Raw genomic sequence first — 18,002 nt, 5'->3', positions numbered from 1 at the left:
CGAACACTATGAATTTACATTTGGGTTGCGATGCACAACCATAGGTGCGTGACGCTTTCCTCATCTATACAGTCGCGATGATCTCACTAGCCGTCTCGAGTGCCGAGATCATCTGGACGCACTCCTTCCTCCTTGCCACGACGTGATCCGACTCCTTCATCAACTCTTCGAGCACGTCTGGCCTGTAGATCTCCTGCAGCAGCTCCTTCTGCATCTGTTCCTTGACGTGCGTCACCAAGTTGAGCATGATGCACTTGGGGACCATCGAGATGGTCTCGACCTTAACCACGTTAAAGTAGCTCTGGATGAGCAGCTTGACCACCTCGGTCTCGAGCTGCTCGCGCTGGCTGAACTGACCCGAAGCCCTAAGTGACGGCGGTGGAGCCTCCATGAGCGCCTTTTTGGCCTGCGTGGCTTTGTTGCTCTGCGGGGTCTTCTGGAAGAAGCTGCCGAAGAAGCCCGACTCGTTCTTGAGCGAGACGTCGAGGTCCTTGTCGTTGTTAATCGCATGCGGGTTGGGCTTCTTGGGGTCGTGCGCAGCCTGGGGTGGGTTGAGACGCTCATTGACGATCTCCATGGCCTTGTGGCCGCTGATGAAATCCGGGTGGCCCGTGTTCAGGTAGACGGCTTGGGCGGCGACAAAGTCCGAGACGAGCTTGGTGGTGGGGGACATGCACTTCTTGAAAAAGTGGATGACCACCGTGTTGAAGCGTTCGCGCAGAGCGGGGAAGCGGCGGAAGCTCTGGTTTTTAGTGAGGAGCTGGGCAAGGATGCGCACCAGCTCGTCGTACACGAGCGAGCAGCAGCGGATGGAAGGGTCTTCGAGTCGTTTGATCTGCTGCTTGACAATCACCTCGAAAGCGGTGGTGCCGACAAAGAGGGCGGGTGAGGAACCTGAAGAGTTGTAGAGGATAGTGCGGATGTCGGCGTCCTTGACCGTGTCAAAGGGATCGATGGCTTTGACACCGTTGCTGTAGAGCTCGTGGAAGACAAAGCTGATACGCGCACCACCGGCGAGCTCGTTGATGGTGAGGTCGTTCGAGTTGCCGTCGATGACGGTGCGGAACTCGTTGGCAAATTCGGTGATGATTTGAAGCACAACACCGGCCGAGTTGCTTTCGCCCAAGGCGCCACCGAGCGAGGCGAGCTCGGCCTGGAACTTGGCGAGTTGGGAGCCGATCTTGTTCTTGATATCGGGCAGCGTGTTGCGGATGTGGTGCATGAGGATGGTGTTGAGCTTGCGGGCGAGGAAGGGCGTGCCACAGTACTGGGCCTTGCTGCGGTAGCTGGGGTGGTTCTCGAAGAAGTCCTTTTCTGCGGTGAGTGCGGCGCTGACAAGCTTCCTCTGGTCGATGTCACGCTGGCCACGGTTGACGACGGGGACGTAGCCGAGGCGGAGCGGGATGACACGGCCGGCGAGAATGTCGACGACATCGGTGCCTGCATCCATGAGATCAACCTTGGTCAAGACACCGACAGTGCGGGTGCCCTCGGGATCGACTTCGCGGGCAAGCTTGAGACCGTCTGAGTTGGCCAGATCGGTGTTGGCGGCGGTAACGGCGAGAATGACGGCATTGGGTTTGGAGATGAACTTGAGCACCATGTCACGAATCTGACGCTCAATGTCTCTGGGCTGGTCGCCGACGGGCACCTTTGTGAGACCGGGCAGATCGACAAGGGTGAGGGTGAGGACGTTTGGGCTGTAGATGCGGAGGTTGATAGGCTGGGGCGAAATGCCGGCGTTCTTGCCGGTCTTGAGCTCGGTGTCGCGGACGATCTCTTCGCGAATCTTTTCAAAGTCGAAGAACTTCTCGCCTGGAAGGTGCAGGAACTCACCCCACTCATTGTGATTGTTGGCACCAGTGAGAGCAGCTTCGGATTTCGCATCGCCGTTGGGTTTGGCGGAAGCCGGACGGTTGATAAGCTGGAGGACGAGAGGACGACGCGTTACGATACCGGTGCCGCGCGGGAGAAAGTCGCGGCCGACGATGTTTTCGAGGACACTGGATTTGCCCGAGGATTGGGAACCGAGTACGGTGATCTGGGGCAAGTCGATGGGGTTCTGAATGCCCACGTTGGTGAAGGCATCCTGAAGCTTGTTGACAAGCTTGATAAGCGACTGGTCCATGGCCATTTTGAAGTGCGTGTTGGATCACTCAGCCGAAGCTAGCGATGGATTTGAGGCAAGATTTGCGAAAGGGAAAGTTGAGTGCAGGGCGGAAAGAGGAAAGAGGAGCGCAGCACTGCTTTAGGGGGGAGAGTGGAGATCGATCCGTCGTTAACGTGTTCGTGAAAAGAGCTGCGGGCAAAGATAGATGAGGCAGACAAAGATGTAGTGCCGAAGCAAAGAGGCAAGTCAGCTCTTTGTTGTTGTCGCGGAGGTAGATGCGGTGAAGGGAGCAACGATGCGGATGGTGGTGGTGGTGGAGAGGAGGAGGAGGAGGAGGAGGAGGAGGAGGAAGTTGCGGATTATTTTGCGTGGCTGCAAAATTAGAGAATGAAAGAGAGAGCAACACGGCTGGTTTGTGCAGATTCGAGGCTGTGGCAGGAAGTCTGCGATAAGTATATACTCACTCCTTGGAAGCAGCTCGCGACGAATTTAGAACGATCGTGATGGTGGCGATGATGCTAGATGCTGCACCGTCAAAAGCTGCGAAGCTGTGCGAGGTCGAGAGGTGGATGTGATAGCTGTAAGATTGATTGGAGCCGTGTGTGTTTGTGCGCGTGAGCAGTGTGTGCTGTGTGCGCTGCGTGCTGTTTTCGCTGCCTCGCTGTGTCGGAGTGCTAACCGCCCGAGAGCCGCAGCTGCAGCTGACTGCGTTCGAGGTGTTGGTTTGGAGACATCGACGTGGAGAAACCTTGGATATTTCCATCCACCGAAGCTCAGCCAGCCAACCGGCCAGCGCCTCTCACCGGGCGAGCATCTACTCCGATCGACACAGCCTCCTCCTCTTTGCCATTATGCTCAGTCTCGAATTCAGAGCGTGTTAGGAAGAAAATCGCTCTACTGTTACTTTCGACATCTCAACATACATACTAGAAATGTTTTTGACGGCCGACAAGAAGAAACAGAGTCTAATTCCAAAGGTTCCACGTCAAGGAGTCGATTGCAACGAACCTTCGAGCACAAAAATTCAGAGGCGCTTGCATCTTCAGGGTCTGCCTCGCGCAGCTCGCCCTGAACTGGTCCATGCGTTGTTGTGGCGAGACCGTCCAAAGCATGCTTCCCTCTAACTAGCAACAACAGCGAGAAGTCGATCTGGATCACGACGACAACCATTCGTGAAAGTAGCAATGTGGCACAAGCAGGTGCTGTACGTGTGAGGAGGTGCGGTGTGGCGAGGGGTGCGGTTTGCTGGGCGCTGCTCTGTGTCTCACTGTCGAGCGACAACGTGCTGCCGAGCGATATGGCGCTGCCGGATTGGTTTCTCGCCTCTCTTTGGTTTCTGTTCGCCGTCTTTTTCCTCGCTGGACAAGTGTCACAAAGCTTATCACTCCTCGCGCTTTCACCTTGCATGGTCTTGATCTGTTCGTTGAAAGCTTCAGTCCAGTCATCGCCAACGCGGAGGCTGCTCCCAAGTCGAGAGGCCTGGCCGATAGAAGAGGAAAGGTAGTGTGTGTGAGTATTGTGGGGTGCGAGCGCGTCTTGGATTTCTTGAAGCGGCCAGGGAAGCTTCCACCTCACCAGGCGTCGGAGTTGACGAGACCAGGAGCTCTCTTCCGCCAATGTTCTCGCGTCCAAAAATTCCAGGCCGACAGGCTCTCTCGCCGGTCTCTCTCTTCCAGCAAAGCACGGTCCGCCTACATATTACTTCCAGCTCACTTCCACCTTCACCTTCCTTTCCCCCTTCCTTCCGTCAACTCAACCCTTGACTTTACCGCCCCTCTTTTTCCACGCTCGGTCAGCCTCGTCTCGTCTCGTCTCTTCCTCTGCGACGCTCGCCCCACGTCATAGCGATAACGCACTCGGACCAAGTTCCCCCCCAAGATCGTAGCACGCACGCTCGCCACACACACGCGTACACCATGAAGCCCGCTGTCGCCGCTGCATTGGCTGCCTTTGTGCTCGCAGAGGTCGTCTCCGCCGACGCTCCTCGTCCGCAGTTCACCCCCACCTCGATCCAGGCTCCCTTTATCGAGCAATTCACTCCCGACTGGTCCGAACGATGGTCCACTTCCCAGGCCTCTAAATTCCAGAAGGAGGACGACACCGAAGCGTTCAAGTACGATGGTGTCTGGTCCGTAGAGGAGCCCGAGGTGTTCCCCGGTCTTGCCGGTGATGCCGGTCTCGTGCTCAAGTCCAAGGCCAAGCAGCATGCTATCTCGCATCTCTTCGACAACCCTATCGACCCCAAGGGCAAGCCCCTCGTCGTCCAGTACGAGGTCAAGTTGCAAAAGGGTCTCGGCTGCGGTGGCGCCTACATCAAGCTTCTCTCCGCTACTGAGGCTGGCGTCACTCCCGAGGAGTTCTCGGACAAGACGCCATACACCATTATGTTCGGCCCCGACAAGTGCGGTCAGACCAACAAGGTGCACTTCATCTTCCGTCACAAGAACCCCAAGACCGGCGAATTTGAGGAGAAGCATGTTAAGTACCCCGCCTACCCCAAGCTCGCCAAGACTTCGACGCTCTACACGCTCGTCGTCAACCCGGACCAGACCTTCGAGATTTTCATCAACAACGAGTCCAAGAAGAAGGGTTCGCTGCTCGAAGACTTTGAGCCCGCCGTCAACCCGGAGGCCGAGATCGACGACCCGGAGGACAAGAAGCCCGCCGACTGGGTCGAGCAGGCCAAGATCCCCGACCCCAAGGCGACCAAACCTGCCGACTGGGACGAGGACGCACCGCTCGAGATCCCCGATGAGGATGCCGTCAAGCCCGAGGGCTGGCTCGAGGACGAGCCGCTCACCATCCCGGACCCGGACGCACAGAAGCCCGAGGAATGGGACGACGAGGAGGACGGCGAGTGGTTTGCGCCCAGCATCCCCAACCCCAAGTGCGAGGCTGCTGCTGGCTGTGGCGAGTGGGTCCGCCCCGTGATCCGCAACCCGGCCTACAAGGGTAAGTGGTCGGCGCCGCTCATCGACAACCCGGACTACAAGGGTGTCTGGGCACCACGCAAGATTCCCAACCCCAACTTCTTCGAGGACAAATCGCCGGCCGATTTCAACCCCATCGGCGGTGTCGGTTTCGAGCTGTGGACCATGGATGAGGACATCCTCTTCGACAACATCTACATCGGCCACGACCCTGCCCAGGCCAAGGCCTTCTCGGCAGAGACGTTCGAGCAGAAGATCAAGATCGAGCAGGGCCAGGAGGACGCGGAGAAAGAGACCGCGGCTAAAGCCGCCGAAGACGCCGCCACCAGTGCCGCTGGGTTTGTCGGCCAGGTCCAGTCGCACGTCAACACGTTCATCGCACGCGCACGCCAGGACCCCATCGAGGCGATCAAGGAGATGCCCCAGGTAGCCGGTGGTCTCGGCGCCGCTTTTGCTGGTCTTTTGGGTCTCGTAGGTCTTGTCGGCGGCGTGCTGGGCGGCGGCAGCAAGGTCAAGGTCACCACCAAGGACGGAAAGAAGGTCGACGCTCCCACTGCCGTCAAGGGCAAGGCCAAGGAGGTGGCGGACAAGGCGACGGCCACGGGTGTCCAGGCCAAAGACGCCGTCAAGAAGCGTGCTAACGCTGTGGCTGCCAAGGTCGATGACGCTGCCGACGACGAGTAGTCGCTGTCACACAATGCAGCTTTAAAATACTACTATTAGTCATGTCTTATGCTTGGTGTCGATTGTTTCTTTGAACAGATTGGCTAAATATTGTGTCTAACGAGGTGCGGGTATCCACTGGTGAGTGAATGGCTGAGATTAGTCCTTGGGTGCGGTATCCTGCGTCTCTGAAACGTCTCTGAAGAGAAGGCGTCCACGACTGATGACAGCCAGGCAAGAGGACGGAATTGGCCTTCCAAAACAAGGCTTTGAAAACAATGCTTTCCAAAGATGTCGGACATATTTTAATTGTGATCGGGGTAATGACTGAACCTAACAATACTCGGCGATGAATTCAAGCCTGTCCTGTGCGCCTCCCAGGAAAAAGTGTTGCTTTCCGACTGTCAAACTTCTATCCAATCACCACCATCGTCTTTTGATATCGCGAACGGATTCGTCAAAATGGAGCAGATCGCACAGCAGTTCACCGACTTCTACTACTCGACCTTTGACGCTGATCGCAACCAGCTGGTCAACCTTTACGTAGGTTTTCTCTTTCGCGGAGGGGTGGGCGATGCGGGGGATGGGAGGATAGGAAAACGTTTGCATCCAGACGAGAAATGGTATATTAGTGAAGCTTGGGGGCGGAGCGATGCGAATGGGTGATGGTGCTGGAAAGCTAGTAGTCCGCTTGTGAGGGGGCCCTATGGGGGCGGGTTGCAAGGTTGTCCGGATATCGAGCTAAGGGCGGGTCTGGATGTGCTCCTCGGACGATTAGAAGACTGACACAAGGTTTCCCTTTCCTGTTTTGCACACGATGATGCGCGTCTACGACCCCCGCCCGAATCGTCTTCCTACATTGTATGATCAATAGCGAGCCAACTCGATGCTCACCTTCGAAGGCTCGCAAGTGCAAGGTGCCCAAGCCATCGTCGAAAAGCTCACCGTACGTCCAAGTTCCCGACCCTACGTCTCCATCGCACCCTCTCTCAAGCACAAATGCTAACCCCGCTCCTCATCCACTTTCGTCTTTCACATCACCTCGACATACGTGCTTCTGGTCGTTCGCAGGGCCTGCCGTTTCAAAAGGTGCAGCACAAGGTCGAGACGCGCGACGCCCAACCCACGGGCGACGGCAACGCGCTCGTCGTCCTCGTCACGGGCATGCTCGTGGTAGACGACGGCGCCAACCCGCTCAAGTTCTCTCAAACTTTCACCTTGAACCCCGAAAACGGCTCCTTCTACGTCTTCAACGACATCTTCCGCCTCAACTACGGTTAATCCCCGAGGCTTAGGCTAGATTGTTTCGCTCAAAGAGAAATCGATCTCAAACGATCAGTGAACCTTTTGGCTCGTCTCCTCGTCGAGGAAAAGAGCTGCCTGAAGCGTGCGTCATGACGTTCGCCTTTGTTGTGAAGCGGAGCGTGGGAAGAGAATTTCTCGTGTGTTTCAAAGTCTCCTCTGCGGCCACCAGTCCAACCTCAGAGCGACACACCCTCTCCTCCCCTGTCTCTCTCCCTCCCTCCCTCTCTCTCTCTCTCACGCACACAGCAATAGACACACAGATACCTTTCACTCGATTTTACATGGTCATAATGCCATTTCTGGAGCTTGGCGCTCCTTCAAGTGCCAAAGATATGCTCAACCTCATCAATGCCACCCGCCTTCCTGTGCTGCAGCGGCAGCGGCGCTTCTGACTGCTCCTCCTCCTCCTCTTGCTCATTCGCATTCTGCTCCCTCCTCGCCTCGGCCTGAGCGAGCATATCTAGTGAGTCCAACTCGTCGTCGTTCTTCCAGTCCGTCAGCACCGGTCGCAGCGGGCTGCTGTCCGAATTAGATCGACTATTCCTCCTGCTTCCTGGTCGACTCGAACTGCCCGTTGCCACGCCCGAAATCGTAAAAGGTCGCACGGGCGATCCTGGCGAAGTATCGAGAGCCGACCCGCCACTCAAAGGCGAAGCAGACATCAAGGGCGACTGCATCGGCGAAGGCTGTTTGCCCCCACGCAGTGGAACAGGCGAAGGCGAGGGAGGAGACAGAACTCCCGAAGTGAGATAGCGCATCTCCTTGGGAGAAAGATGCTCCCAATCGTTGCGATTCTCATCTCGACCCTCTTCGCTTTCGCCGTCGTCGTCCGTGGTGGAGCTTGACCCGGCTCCCGAGCCAGAACGCGACGTGTCAATGCTGGATGCATCCGAATCCGTCACTGTCTCACCCAAGATTTTGCCCAGTCGAGCCCAAGCGGTAGACGATCCCTGCTGTGTTAAGCCCCACTTGCCGGAGCTCCAACCAGAGGCGCCAGCGTCGCTGGCACCATCTCCGCCGTGACCAGTGTCTCCTTCGCCGTTTGCACTGTCGTGTCCACCATCGGACGGATAGAAAACGTTCTCGCCAAAGACCTCACCGAGTACGTCCTCGTACGTATCGAGGTATCCCTCCACCACGTCGTCGGGAATGTAACCTCCCGGCGCCGATGTCTGGTGCGATCTGCGCAAAGGCGGCAACACGTCGCTCTCGAAGAACGATGGGCCATTGGCAGTGCGTGTGGGAGAGAGCGCGGCAAGGTGTGAGGATTGCTCGCTGCTGCCATCACCATTTGCGGTACCAGCTGCTCCGCGTTCCTGCGACTGCTGCTGGTTTGAATCTAGTGGTGACTGTCCCTGCTGAGCCTGCTGTGCCTGTTGCTGCTGTTGTTGCTGCTGCTGCTGCTGTTGCTGCTGCTGCTGGAAGTACGAGGACGGCTGACCGTGCTGCTGTCCCTGCTGCTGATTGGCTGGGTGGCTGTGCTGTTCTTGCTGCTGGTGTCTCTCTGCATTGGTGCTGATAGAACGCTTGTGAGCGTGTCCTTCCCCGTGCGCGTGGTTCGGGCCAGGCGGCGGACCAAATCTCGTATTATTGTAAAACTTGACCAACGACCTGAGCGCTTGTTCTTGTGGCAACGAGTCCTCGACGTCCGCTTCCACGTCAGATCCGCTCAGCCACTCGTCCCTGAGATCCGGTCGACAGTTCAAGTAAATGCTCGTTATGACGCGCATGTTGCTCTGGCGCCATTTCCTACCGCAGAAAGGAATCTGGCTCTTGATCACCTTCAAGACGTACAGCTCCAAACCCTGATGCGGAACCTTCAACGAGCGCTTGAGGATCGCCGAACTCTTGTACTGTACCAGCAACAGGATCCTGTGCACTTTGCGCTTGGTCAGCTTCTGCAGGATCCTGGTGAAGTTGACGCTTGAGAAAAAGTTGCGCCAAGAATAGTCGCTAACCACTTCGATCTCGGTGCCGTCGGGCATGGTCGTCACTTTACCGGGCGGCGGCGAGGTGGTCCCAGGGTTGATGGCAACAGGCCCGATGATGTTGTGTCGTGACATAAGCGAGTCCTCGGCACGGGCACCTCGGGCTTCACGGCCACCGTTGAGGTAGCAGTAATTGAAGAAGCGAAAGTCGTCGGCCTCGTTTTTAGTCTTGACACCATGCGCAATCTCTTGTAGACCAAAGATCTTGAGGATGAGAAGAAGCACGTTGCTGTCCACCAACACCTGAGAGAGATAGTTGAACTTCATCACGTGGCTGGCTTTGAACCACTTGAGACACAAGAGTAGGATGGCCGAGACGGCTTTGGTCAAGATCTCACGATGGCGTGCGACATCGACGTCTTCGAGCGTCGGCGGTGGAGCTTCGTCGATAGCTGCGCCTTCGGCAATGGCGGCAGCGTGCGCCGAATTTGTGTTGATGGAAGTGACGGTGGCAAGCAAAAGCTTAAGGAGGACGATGACCGCAGGCTGAAGTTGCGGGAGCACGGCGCGATATAGCTGGTCGACGCGCTGCAGTCGTCGCACGTCGGCACGCTTTTGTGCAAGCTGGTCAATGAGCTCGGTGTGACGTGGGTTGTCGAGCGCTGCGAGCATGTGGTCGCCTTCGACAGCGCGCAGCTCTGCCTCAATGTCGTCTTCGATCTCGACGAGGTGCTCGTAGGTGGCCTCGCCCTTGACTTTGAAGGTGCGTTCTGACATGCCGCGTGACGGGAATGCTTCAGAGCTGACGGGGCTGCGACTGCCTTGGGAGGATGAGGCAGCGTCGGTGCGATTGGCAAACACTTTGGCCGCCGCTTGCTTGACGCCAAGGCCGATGCGCGCGCCATTAGCAGCGCTGCCGACTCCACTCTCTTCGTGAATGCACTGTTCACGCACGCGCCACGTCTGCCAGAGTTCAAGACTGATGTGCATGTGCTCGCTGTACAGCTTGGAAGCCTCGTCGATGCTGCGCGGCACCAGACGCCCTGGACCGTGCACCTGGCGGCTGTAGGGGAAGATGAAGGGACGGGTCTGGTCGGTTTGGTACTTGGCCTTGTTGGGCTTGGGCGACGGTGGGGGTGAGGGCGCCGGTGTGCCAGGCAGCATGCCGTTGGGACCTTGCTGGGGGCCACCTGGGTAGCCTCGGTCGGAGCCGTCCATGTGGTTGCTGAAGGGTTTGCGCGGCGGGATGGGGTGGATCGCACTGGCGAGCTTATCGAGAGGGAGGTCGTTGTCCTGACGTTTGGGAGGCTCGAAAGTGGGATACTTGACTGAGATCTCATTTTGAAAGTCTTGAAAGTCGAGGGGATCGGATTTCAGCACGTTACGCTTGGCCGACTTGTCGACGGGACCCAAGCCTTCGATCTCGCGAGCCAAGAGCTTGCATCGCTCGACATCCTTCAAGCCTCCGAAGCACGAGAGGAGCGATTTCCACAGCAAGAGGAGCAGCTTCTTGACGGGATAGCCCTTGGCGCTTTTTTCGCGCAAAGAGGCAACCAGCCCGAAAAGAAAGATGGGAAGGGGAGGGTCGAGGCTCATGAGTTCGTCACCCCACTCGTCCTCGCCTCTGGAACTCTCGAGGAGCGAGTAGAGTTGTGCAAAGTGGAGAGCGAGTTCGAGGTTGATCTCGTCAAGGTATTCGAGCTTGGCTTCTGGTGTGAGGAGAGGAGCGTTAGCAGGGCCGTGTTGACCCGACTGGCTAGGTTCGTGTGCGGGTATGTGATCGGGAAGCGAGCTGAGGTAGTCGTGCTTCCAGCTCGCGTGTTTGATGGCCGAGTAGATCTCGCCCAAGCCACCGAGCTGGCGGACGGTGCGCGCGTTTTCGAGAAGCCAATGAAGCTGATGCTCGGGGCCAGCGGTATCGGCAAAAGCACCCTGGAGGAGATAGAGGAGTGCACGTGAGGCGCGGAATCTTGCTTCAGGGTCGCGTACTTCGAGCGTGGAAAGGAGCGACTGAAGGATGCGACGTCGTGTCGAACTGCCGAGAGTGGTCCACTCGCCCAGCAGAGGTTCGGCCAAGCCGGACCGCCTGTCTCGAGTGGTGTGGTTGGACGCGCTGCTGGAAGGAACTCCATGATCGAGGTCGAGACCGAGACCAAGAGCACCTCCATCTTGTGCGAGCTGACTGTGGCCAGAGGATGCGGAAGGGTCCCGTGTGGGATGGGACGCTGTGGACGAATAGCCAATATTACGGAGATGGGCAGGTAATGCGCACCATTCCTCCCATGCAGCCCTGTTTTCAGCGGTCTGAGGCACCTCGACGTACGAGTAGAATTCGTCAATCTCGTTCTGCATCGAATCGGCATCGGCATTGACAGGGAAGTCGTACTGGCGCGACTTTGGCTTATCGACGACGATGAGGTTGCGAAGCTGGCCCAGGGTGACCGAGTCGAGCGGACCGGACTGGTTTTGTGGCTGCTGACCAGCTTGTAGTTGCGACTGCATGCTCTGGTTCGACATGGTGCTTGGCTGCTGCAGGTGGATCTGACTTCTTTCGAGGTGTTGGCGGAAAGAGGTGCCGCCGGTGAAAGGTTGTGCTAGCGATTGCCAGGATGAAGTCTGTGGTGCTGCTTGCTGTGTGGACCCGCTGCTGGTACCCGTGCTGCTGCTACTACTGGATGCTGAAGCCTGTTGTGCGTCAGCGGGGGCAGCAGCAGAGCCAGTGCCACTCTTGTCGGTCTCGGCTTCGAACTGCTGATCGGATGGTGACGTTGCGTCTGATGCTGGAGGAGGAGCAGTCGAAGAGGAAGCAGAGAGGTATTGCTCACTTGCAGCAGCCGCGGCCAGTTGAGATGTCTGGCCTGAGCCTAGCTGAAAGAGGACTTTGCGAAGAGCCGGATTCTGACCAGCACTGACAATGTCGTCAACGAGCGAGGGGGTGGGCTGCGAGGATATACCGGCTTGTCCGGAGGGTTGGAGGTAGCTGCTGCTGGTGTGAGAAGATGCAAACGAAGGTTGCTGTGCGTCGCTGTCGGGCTGCTGAGTCGGTGTTGTGGGAGTGAAGGAAGAGAGGTTGATGCGACAGTTGAGCGCGTCTTGCAGGTTTGCGCTTTGGGTCCTGCGACGACGGGTCGGGATGTTGAGCGGATTGGATGGAGGATGAATGATGCACGCCAATAAGCTCTGGCGCTACGTCGAAGCGGCGCACCAGAGGGGGAGAGTGAGAGAGGGGGCAAGATGAGAGGAAGAGAAGGAGCTCGGTGATGATGTCGGAAGTGTCACTCGGCCTTGACACCTGTTCTCGGGAGTGACTACGAGCCTCTTCTTGTGGCTGCACGCGCTCGAGCTTGAAAGAAGCGTGACTGGCTGTTACTTGTGACTGTAAAGGATGCTTGAAAGTGTATCGATCTTTTGTGGTTCGACAGAGCGTGTGATCACAAAGATGCAGCCGCGCAGAAGCACATGCAGCTTTGGCCAACTCAGTGTTCGGACCGCTCCTTCTCAGAGATCACACCTGACCGACTTTTTTGTTGTCGTCTGTGCTCGACAGCGTGGTCGCGTCAACCCGATGATTTTACCGAATCTCGTCAAATTAAACGCCAAGCATCGGGAGATGTTCGCATCTTCGGAAGCTCGGCTCTGCAGAAGACCAGGCTGCAACGAGCACGACGCTCAACAGCAGAACATCATGCAGCGACAGCTTGGCTATGACTGTTTCGGTCCACCAAGAAAGGGGCTGCAAAGATGATTGGCGGGAGCGGAGCCAGACTGGATGCACCTCTTCGGGTGGCAGCGTCGGCGCATGCACATACTCTACTGCAGTCCTGTTGGTCAATGAGGTAGAGTGAACAGCGTGAGATCTCCCGGACTAATCACTCTTGGCGCCACTTTGTATCGGATCGACCCCGACGGAGCCTAACTCTGAACGCAAACGGAGCTCAGTGCAAGAAAGGCTCGGCTGCCGAGTTCCCGTGTGAAGTGCCCGCAAGTTCCGCTAAGTATAAGAAGGCCCCTCGCGACGACAGAATGTCTCCGCAGACTTGAATGTCAGTCTCAAGCCTGTTCTCTACTCCTGTTTGTGGTTATCGCTGTCGACTACCATTCTTGCCAACGTGATCTTCCGCGGACAACCAGTCAATATAGGAAGGCGATCTACCCTTTCCGGCGGGACACGGGGATTTGCATTTTGCATTGCCAGAATTGCCGGGAATACTTTTTTTCCTCTCTCTCTTTCTCTGATCAATTTTGTCGCCACTGTGCCCCCAGCACTCCGAACCGGCGAATGAACCCCTTCTTCTCTCTCTCATTTCCCTACGCTATCTTACGGTTGCCGCTACCGGACCAGTATACATCGCTGGTGGCTTATAAATCATACAAACTTGTTGCAGCCCACGTTCATTGATGCGGCCAGGGGTGCATCCCGCTTCTTCATTACTCCGCTACGCCTGACAAGGGGACGCGACCCATCGTCTTTCCTGTCCACCAACTTGGACAACCCGAGGCATCCAGGCAACGATCACCATGGACGCATCCGCATCCGTCTCACCTTCGCATCGCACCAGTATGTCGGAAACAGCTCGTGCGAGCACCAGCTCCCACGCTGGCTCTGCTTCACACCCGATTGCTCCACCCAAGAAATCGTCGCCGTCGCCAACCGCATCGCAGCTGGAGGAAGGCATCAACAATGAAAAGTGCGTTCAAAAAGACGCATCGTCCTCTTCCTCGCCGCCAACCCACACCGACATTGATGGTTGCAATCCGAACCTCGTCACTTGGGCCGAGAACGACCCCGAAAACCCTCTCAACTGGAGCCACCCTCGCAAGATCATGCTTCTCTCGGTCGTGACTGCCTGTGCTTTTTGCGTCACCAACGCCTCGTCCATCATCAGCAACGCCTACCAGGGCATCCAGGACGAGTTCCACATTTCGCGCACCGTTGCCATCCTCGGTCTCTCGCTCTTTGTCATTGGTCTAGGCGTTGGACCGATGCTGTTGGGCCCACTCTCCGAGTTCTACGGCAGAAGACCCGTCTACCTCGTCTCGTACACTGCCTTTACTCTCCTTGGCCTTCCCGTTTCGTTTGCCAACAACCTTCCCGTCTTCTTGATCTTTCGCTTTCTCACCGGTTTCTGCGGGTCCGCCTTCCTCAGCGTGGCCGGTGGCTCTGTATCCGATATCTTTGCCGCGAAAGACATGTTTGTTCCCATGGCCATCTACACCAACGGCCCATTCCTCGGCCCGGTCTTTGGCCCTCTCTTCAGCGGCTTCATCAATCAACACACGAGTTGGAGGTGGACCTTCTGGGTCATCAACATCTGGTCGGCGGTTATGCTCGTCATTCTCGTCTTTTTTGGGCCCGAGACCTATGCACCCGCCTTGCTTGCCACCAGAGCCAAACGCCTGCGTGAACAGACGGGCAACCAGGACCTGTACGCAGAGCACGAGCGCGTCGTCGCCCAAAAGTCCCTCGCAAGGACAATCCTCACCTCAACGACGCGACCATTCGAGCTGCTCGTCAGAGAAGTCATGCTTCTGCTGCTGTGTCTCTGGTCGGCATTGCTGCTCGGCATTCTTTATCTCTTCTTCGTCGCTTTCCCCATCGTCTTCCAAGAGCACGGCTTCAACTTGCAAGAGATCGGTCTCTCGTTCCTCGGCATCGGCGTTGGCATGATCTTCGCCGTCCTCACCATGCCATTCTGGGCACGCCACTACACCCGACTCGTCGAAACAAAAGGCAATGGTGTCGCAGAACCCGAATTCCGCCTGCCCATCGCCATGGTCGGCGCCGTCCTACTTCCCATCGGCATGTTCTGGTTCGCCTTCACCACATACCGCTCCGTTCACTGGATCGTACCCATCATCGGCACCGTCCTGTTCGGAATCGGCATCAGCTACATCTACACGTCGGTATTCACTTACACCACCCATGCCTACCGCCCTGTCGCGGCGAGTGCTATGGCCGCCAACTCGTTCTGTAGAAGCTCTTGGGCGGCGGCTTTCCCCCTATTCGGCAAAGCCATGTACAATCATCTGACGCCGCCAGGTGCTTCTGCCTTGCTGGCTGGGTTGAACGTGCTCATGATCCCAGTGCCCTTCGTATTCTACCGGTAGGGCAAGAAGATTCGCGCGAAAAGCCGGTACACTCATTTCTAGACGCCCCATCCCGTTATCATTGCATTCTATCCTGACCCAAGTGTACTGTTAATCGTTTCGTCTACATGTATGTGTTAGTTGTCATTAGCAAGCTCTGCGTGCGTTCCGATCGGCATTGGCGAGTGAGCACGCGGTGAAGGGAGTTGAACATTTGATATTGAAAAGGTAAGAGTGGAATGGGACTAACTACAAACGGGAGCTTGAACAGGAAAGCAAGACTCACGCCGTGGCAACGGCGGTGGCTTCCTTTCCGCCGCCGTTATCGTGGTCATCATCGCGCTTTGGGGCATGGGCGAAGAAGAGGAGGAAGACCATGAGCCACATGGGGAGGACGTAGACCAGGTTGAAGATGAGCGGGGTCTGCGGGGTGCCTCTGCTGGCCATGGTGAGTTGGAGTTGTTCCCAATCGATGCCCTGCGAGTTGGGGCCGTACATGCCCTGGGGTGCGAGGCTGAGGCCGTTTGCGACGCGCTGGTTGTCCGAGGTGCTGTTACCCGAGCCGCCCTGGAAGAAGGGGAGGAGGTCGTTTGAGTCGAGCTCGCCGCCCATTTCGGCGGCGATGCGCGTTGTCGCGTGAAGCGACTGGAGCAGGCGGTAGACTGTCGAGATGAAGAGCAGGAGGAGGAGAACAAAAATAAAGCCACCGGGGCGGATGCTTCCGCTGTCACCGCGGGCGACGGGGATGAGCAGTGCTGCGCCGAGGATAACGATGATCTCGACGACGCTGGCAACGACGGGGAGGATGCGCGAGACCTTGGGCGGGGTGATGGACGGTAGGTCCTGCGCGGTCTGCGTCATCTGCAGTGCCGTGTTCCACTTGTCGAGCCAGCTGGCGTAGTATGCCGCAGCGACGAGGAAGAGGATGAACACGATCAGGTTGAGCACCCTCAACACCAAGCTGGCCTGCGGCACACCGGTGCTGCGTCCGCTCTGCTGCGAGTACAGGCCCAGCAGGTGCACGAGCGGCTCGATCAGCAGCGGGATCAGAATCGCCAAGATAATCCCCTCGACGTTCATCATCGACGTCGACGGCGTCTGGTTGGCCAGCTTGGCGCGCACGCCGAACGAGACCAGCATGAGCACAATGTACACAATGATAGTGAACAGAATCATCGAGATCAGGCTCGAGCGTCGCAGCAGCCGGATCAGCAGCAAGGGGATCAGCGCGATCGTGGCCAGGATCCACACGATGGACGCAATCAGGTCGCCGTTCTTGTACGGCACGGCACCAACCTGCACGTCGAGCCAGCCAAGATCGGGGGCGTTCGGGTTGTTGATGTTTCCAGGCGCCTCACCGTTGCCGGACGAGCCGCCGGGAGCACGGCGCGGGATCGAGGTGTTGAGGTTCGACGTGGGGCCAAAGTTGACGATGGTGGTGGAAGGAGGTTCGAGCGTCGCGTACGAAGTAAAGATCGGGAAGAGGTTGGACGAGGTGGGTTCCACGGCGATGCCGGGTCCAGCGGGGACGATGGTGTACTGTCGTCGAGCCGGTTGAGGTTCCGGGGTGGGGAGCGCTCGTCGTGCAGCAGGGGCAGTGGGGGCGGCAGCGACGGGCTGGAAGGCACCATCTTGTGCGACCTCTTGCTGGGAGCGACCTGTAACAGCAGCGGAAGCGGAAGGGGCATTGACACTGCACAGCGTGGCCGTCGCAACATCGCTACTATCACCCGCGCTACCACCAAACCCACACCCATACGCACCGGCATCGTACGTCCAGCTCTGCACACCGCCTCCGTCACTGCTACCGCTAGCTTCGTCCCACACCGACTCGAGCTGCGAATCTTCGCCCGCGCTCAAAGTGTCGCTCGCGACCTTGTCCGCGCTGACTGACGGTGAAGTCGAGGCTTCGACAGCTTGAATCGCAGCAGTGGGCACCTGAAGCTCTGTACCGCTGGCAGTGGTGTTCGCGACGAGAGCAGAGGCGATCGCAGAGGCACTGCCGCCGCTCAACCCCACGGCTGACTGGATGGCGTTGGGGTTAGCGCCCGTCATGGTCGCGTACACTCCGGAGGCGCTGATGAGTTTGAGCACCTGTTCTTCTGCCCCGGTGAGGCTGCTGGCATCTTCTTGACGCTTAAACCATGAGCTGCCGGGGAGCCAGACTGCATTGGTGACGGCAATGCTGCTGATAGCCGAGGCGACAGCGAGCAGCGTCAGGGCTCGCTTGGCTCGGCGTCGAGTGTGAGTGGCTGGTAGCATGGTGGCGAGAGATCTGAAGAGGGTATGCGATAGGATGGAGGAGAAAGGAAGCAAATAGAGATATGGGAAGGTCAGCTCGAGTCCAACGATAGCAGCCCTCGGCGAGGGTCTGAACGGGCGGGAAGAGCTCGGTCTCAGCTTTGCTTGCTTCAGCCGTGGCATGGGCGCCTTGGCAAGCCAAGTCTTCCTAGCTTCCTGTGTCAAGCCCCACTGTCTGATCTCCAATAATGATCGTGAGGCAGACCCTGAGGTTGCCCAAGGCACCGGATAGAGTGAACTTATGATGACTTACCGTATCGGACTTGTAGTTGCGATATTTCTGAGACACCAATTGGAACGCGCTGGTGGCAAGCTGTCTGACAGTGCAAGCGCGCGCGATAAATTCTGACCTGGTTTTCTCCAAGAGAAACCGATCCAAGATTAACGCTGCAAGCCGAAGCGACTTGAGAAGGGCGAGGGGGTTTGGAAGATCTACCAGAGATCCGTTGTTTTGGGCGGGAGGAAGAAGGGTTCGATGAGATAAAGTCCAGAAGAAAAGCCGGTTTCTTTGGGTTGTAGAGTGTTGCTGCTGCGAGCTGGCCTGGTCCTGCGGGGGGATTTGGAGGCAAAACTTCAAGCTTTGTCTGCCGAGAGTGTTTATTTCCGAGCGTATCTATTCGACTAGCGAAGTGATGTCGAGACTTGGAAAGGAGATGGTTCAATAGTGTCGCTGGTCGT

At 57.4% G+C, this 18,002-nt stretch overlaps 6 protein-coding genes across 6 annotated transcripts; 3 read left to right on the top strand and 3 right to left on the bottom strand.

Annotated features, from left to right (window-relative positions):
- Window positions 1-64: 64 nt before the first annotated feature.
- Window positions 65-2,134, bottom strand: EX895_005271 (uncharacterized protein; the record flags this gene model as incomplete). The annotated part of the gene is made up of 1 exon (XM_029885864.1): window positions 65-2,134. One exon carries the CDS (start codon window positions 2,132-2,134, stop codon window positions 65-67), a length of 2,070 nt encoding a protein of 689 aa, XP_029737716.1.
- A 1,892-nt stretch (window positions 2,135-4,026) lies between these two features.
- EX895_005270 (uncharacterized protein) lies at window positions 4,027-5,724 on the top strand (the record flags this gene model as incomplete). The annotated part of the gene is made up of 1 exon (XM_029885863.1): window positions 4,027-5,724. One exon carries the CDS (start codon window positions 4,027-4,029, stop codon window positions 5,722-5,724), a length of 1,698 nt encoding a protein of 565 aa, XP_029737715.1.
- A 441-nt stretch (window positions 5,725-6,165) lies between these two features.
- On the top strand, window positions 6,166-6,984 carry EX895_005269 (uncharacterized protein; the record flags this gene model as incomplete). Its single annotated transcript, XM_029885862.1, has 3 exons — window positions 6,166-6,246; window positions 6,578-6,649; window positions 6,775-6,984. 3 exons carry the CDS (start codon window positions 6,166-6,168, stop codon window positions 6,982-6,984), a joined length of 363 nt encoding a protein of 120 aa, XP_029737714.1.
- Window positions 6,985-7,325: 341 nt separating this feature from the next.
- On the bottom strand, window positions 7,326-13,332 carry EX895_005268 (uncharacterized protein; the record flags this gene model as incomplete). Its single annotated transcript, XM_029885861.1, has 3 exons — window positions 7,326-12,122; window positions 12,746-12,757; window positions 13,309-13,332. 3 exons carry the CDS (start codon window positions 13,330-13,332, stop codon window positions 7,326-7,328), a joined length of 4,833 nt encoding a protein of 1,610 aa, XP_029737713.1.
- A 122-nt stretch (window positions 13,333-13,454) lies between these two features.
- On the top strand, window positions 13,455-15,044 carry EX895_005267 (uncharacterized protein; the record flags this gene model as incomplete). Its single annotated transcript, XM_029885860.1, has 1 exon — window positions 13,455-15,044. One exon carries the CDS (start codon window positions 13,455-13,457, stop codon window positions 15,042-15,044), a length of 1,590 nt encoding a protein of 529 aa, XP_029737712.1.
- A 261-nt stretch (window positions 15,045-15,305) lies between these two features.
- EX895_005266 (uncharacterized protein) lies at window positions 15,306-17,285 on the bottom strand (the record flags this gene model as incomplete). Its single annotated transcript, XM_029885859.1, has 1 exon — window positions 15,306-17,285. One exon carries the CDS (start codon window positions 17,283-17,285, stop codon window positions 15,306-15,308), a length of 1,980 nt encoding a protein of 659 aa, XP_029737711.1.
- Between the last annotated feature and the right edge of the window lie 717 nt (window positions 17,286-18,002).

The sequence above is a fragment of the Sporisorium graminicola genome, chromosome SGRAM_6, assembly GCF_005498985.1.
Source record: "Sporisorium graminicola strain CBS 10092 chromosome SGRAM_6, whole genome shotgun sequence".
NCBI lineage: Eukaryota > Fungi > Basidiomycota > Ustilaginomycetes > Ustilaginales > Ustilaginaceae > Sporisorium > Sporisorium graminicola.
Note: the sequence above shows the minus strand (reverse complement) of the source record. Positions and strands in the feature narration are given on the sequence as shown.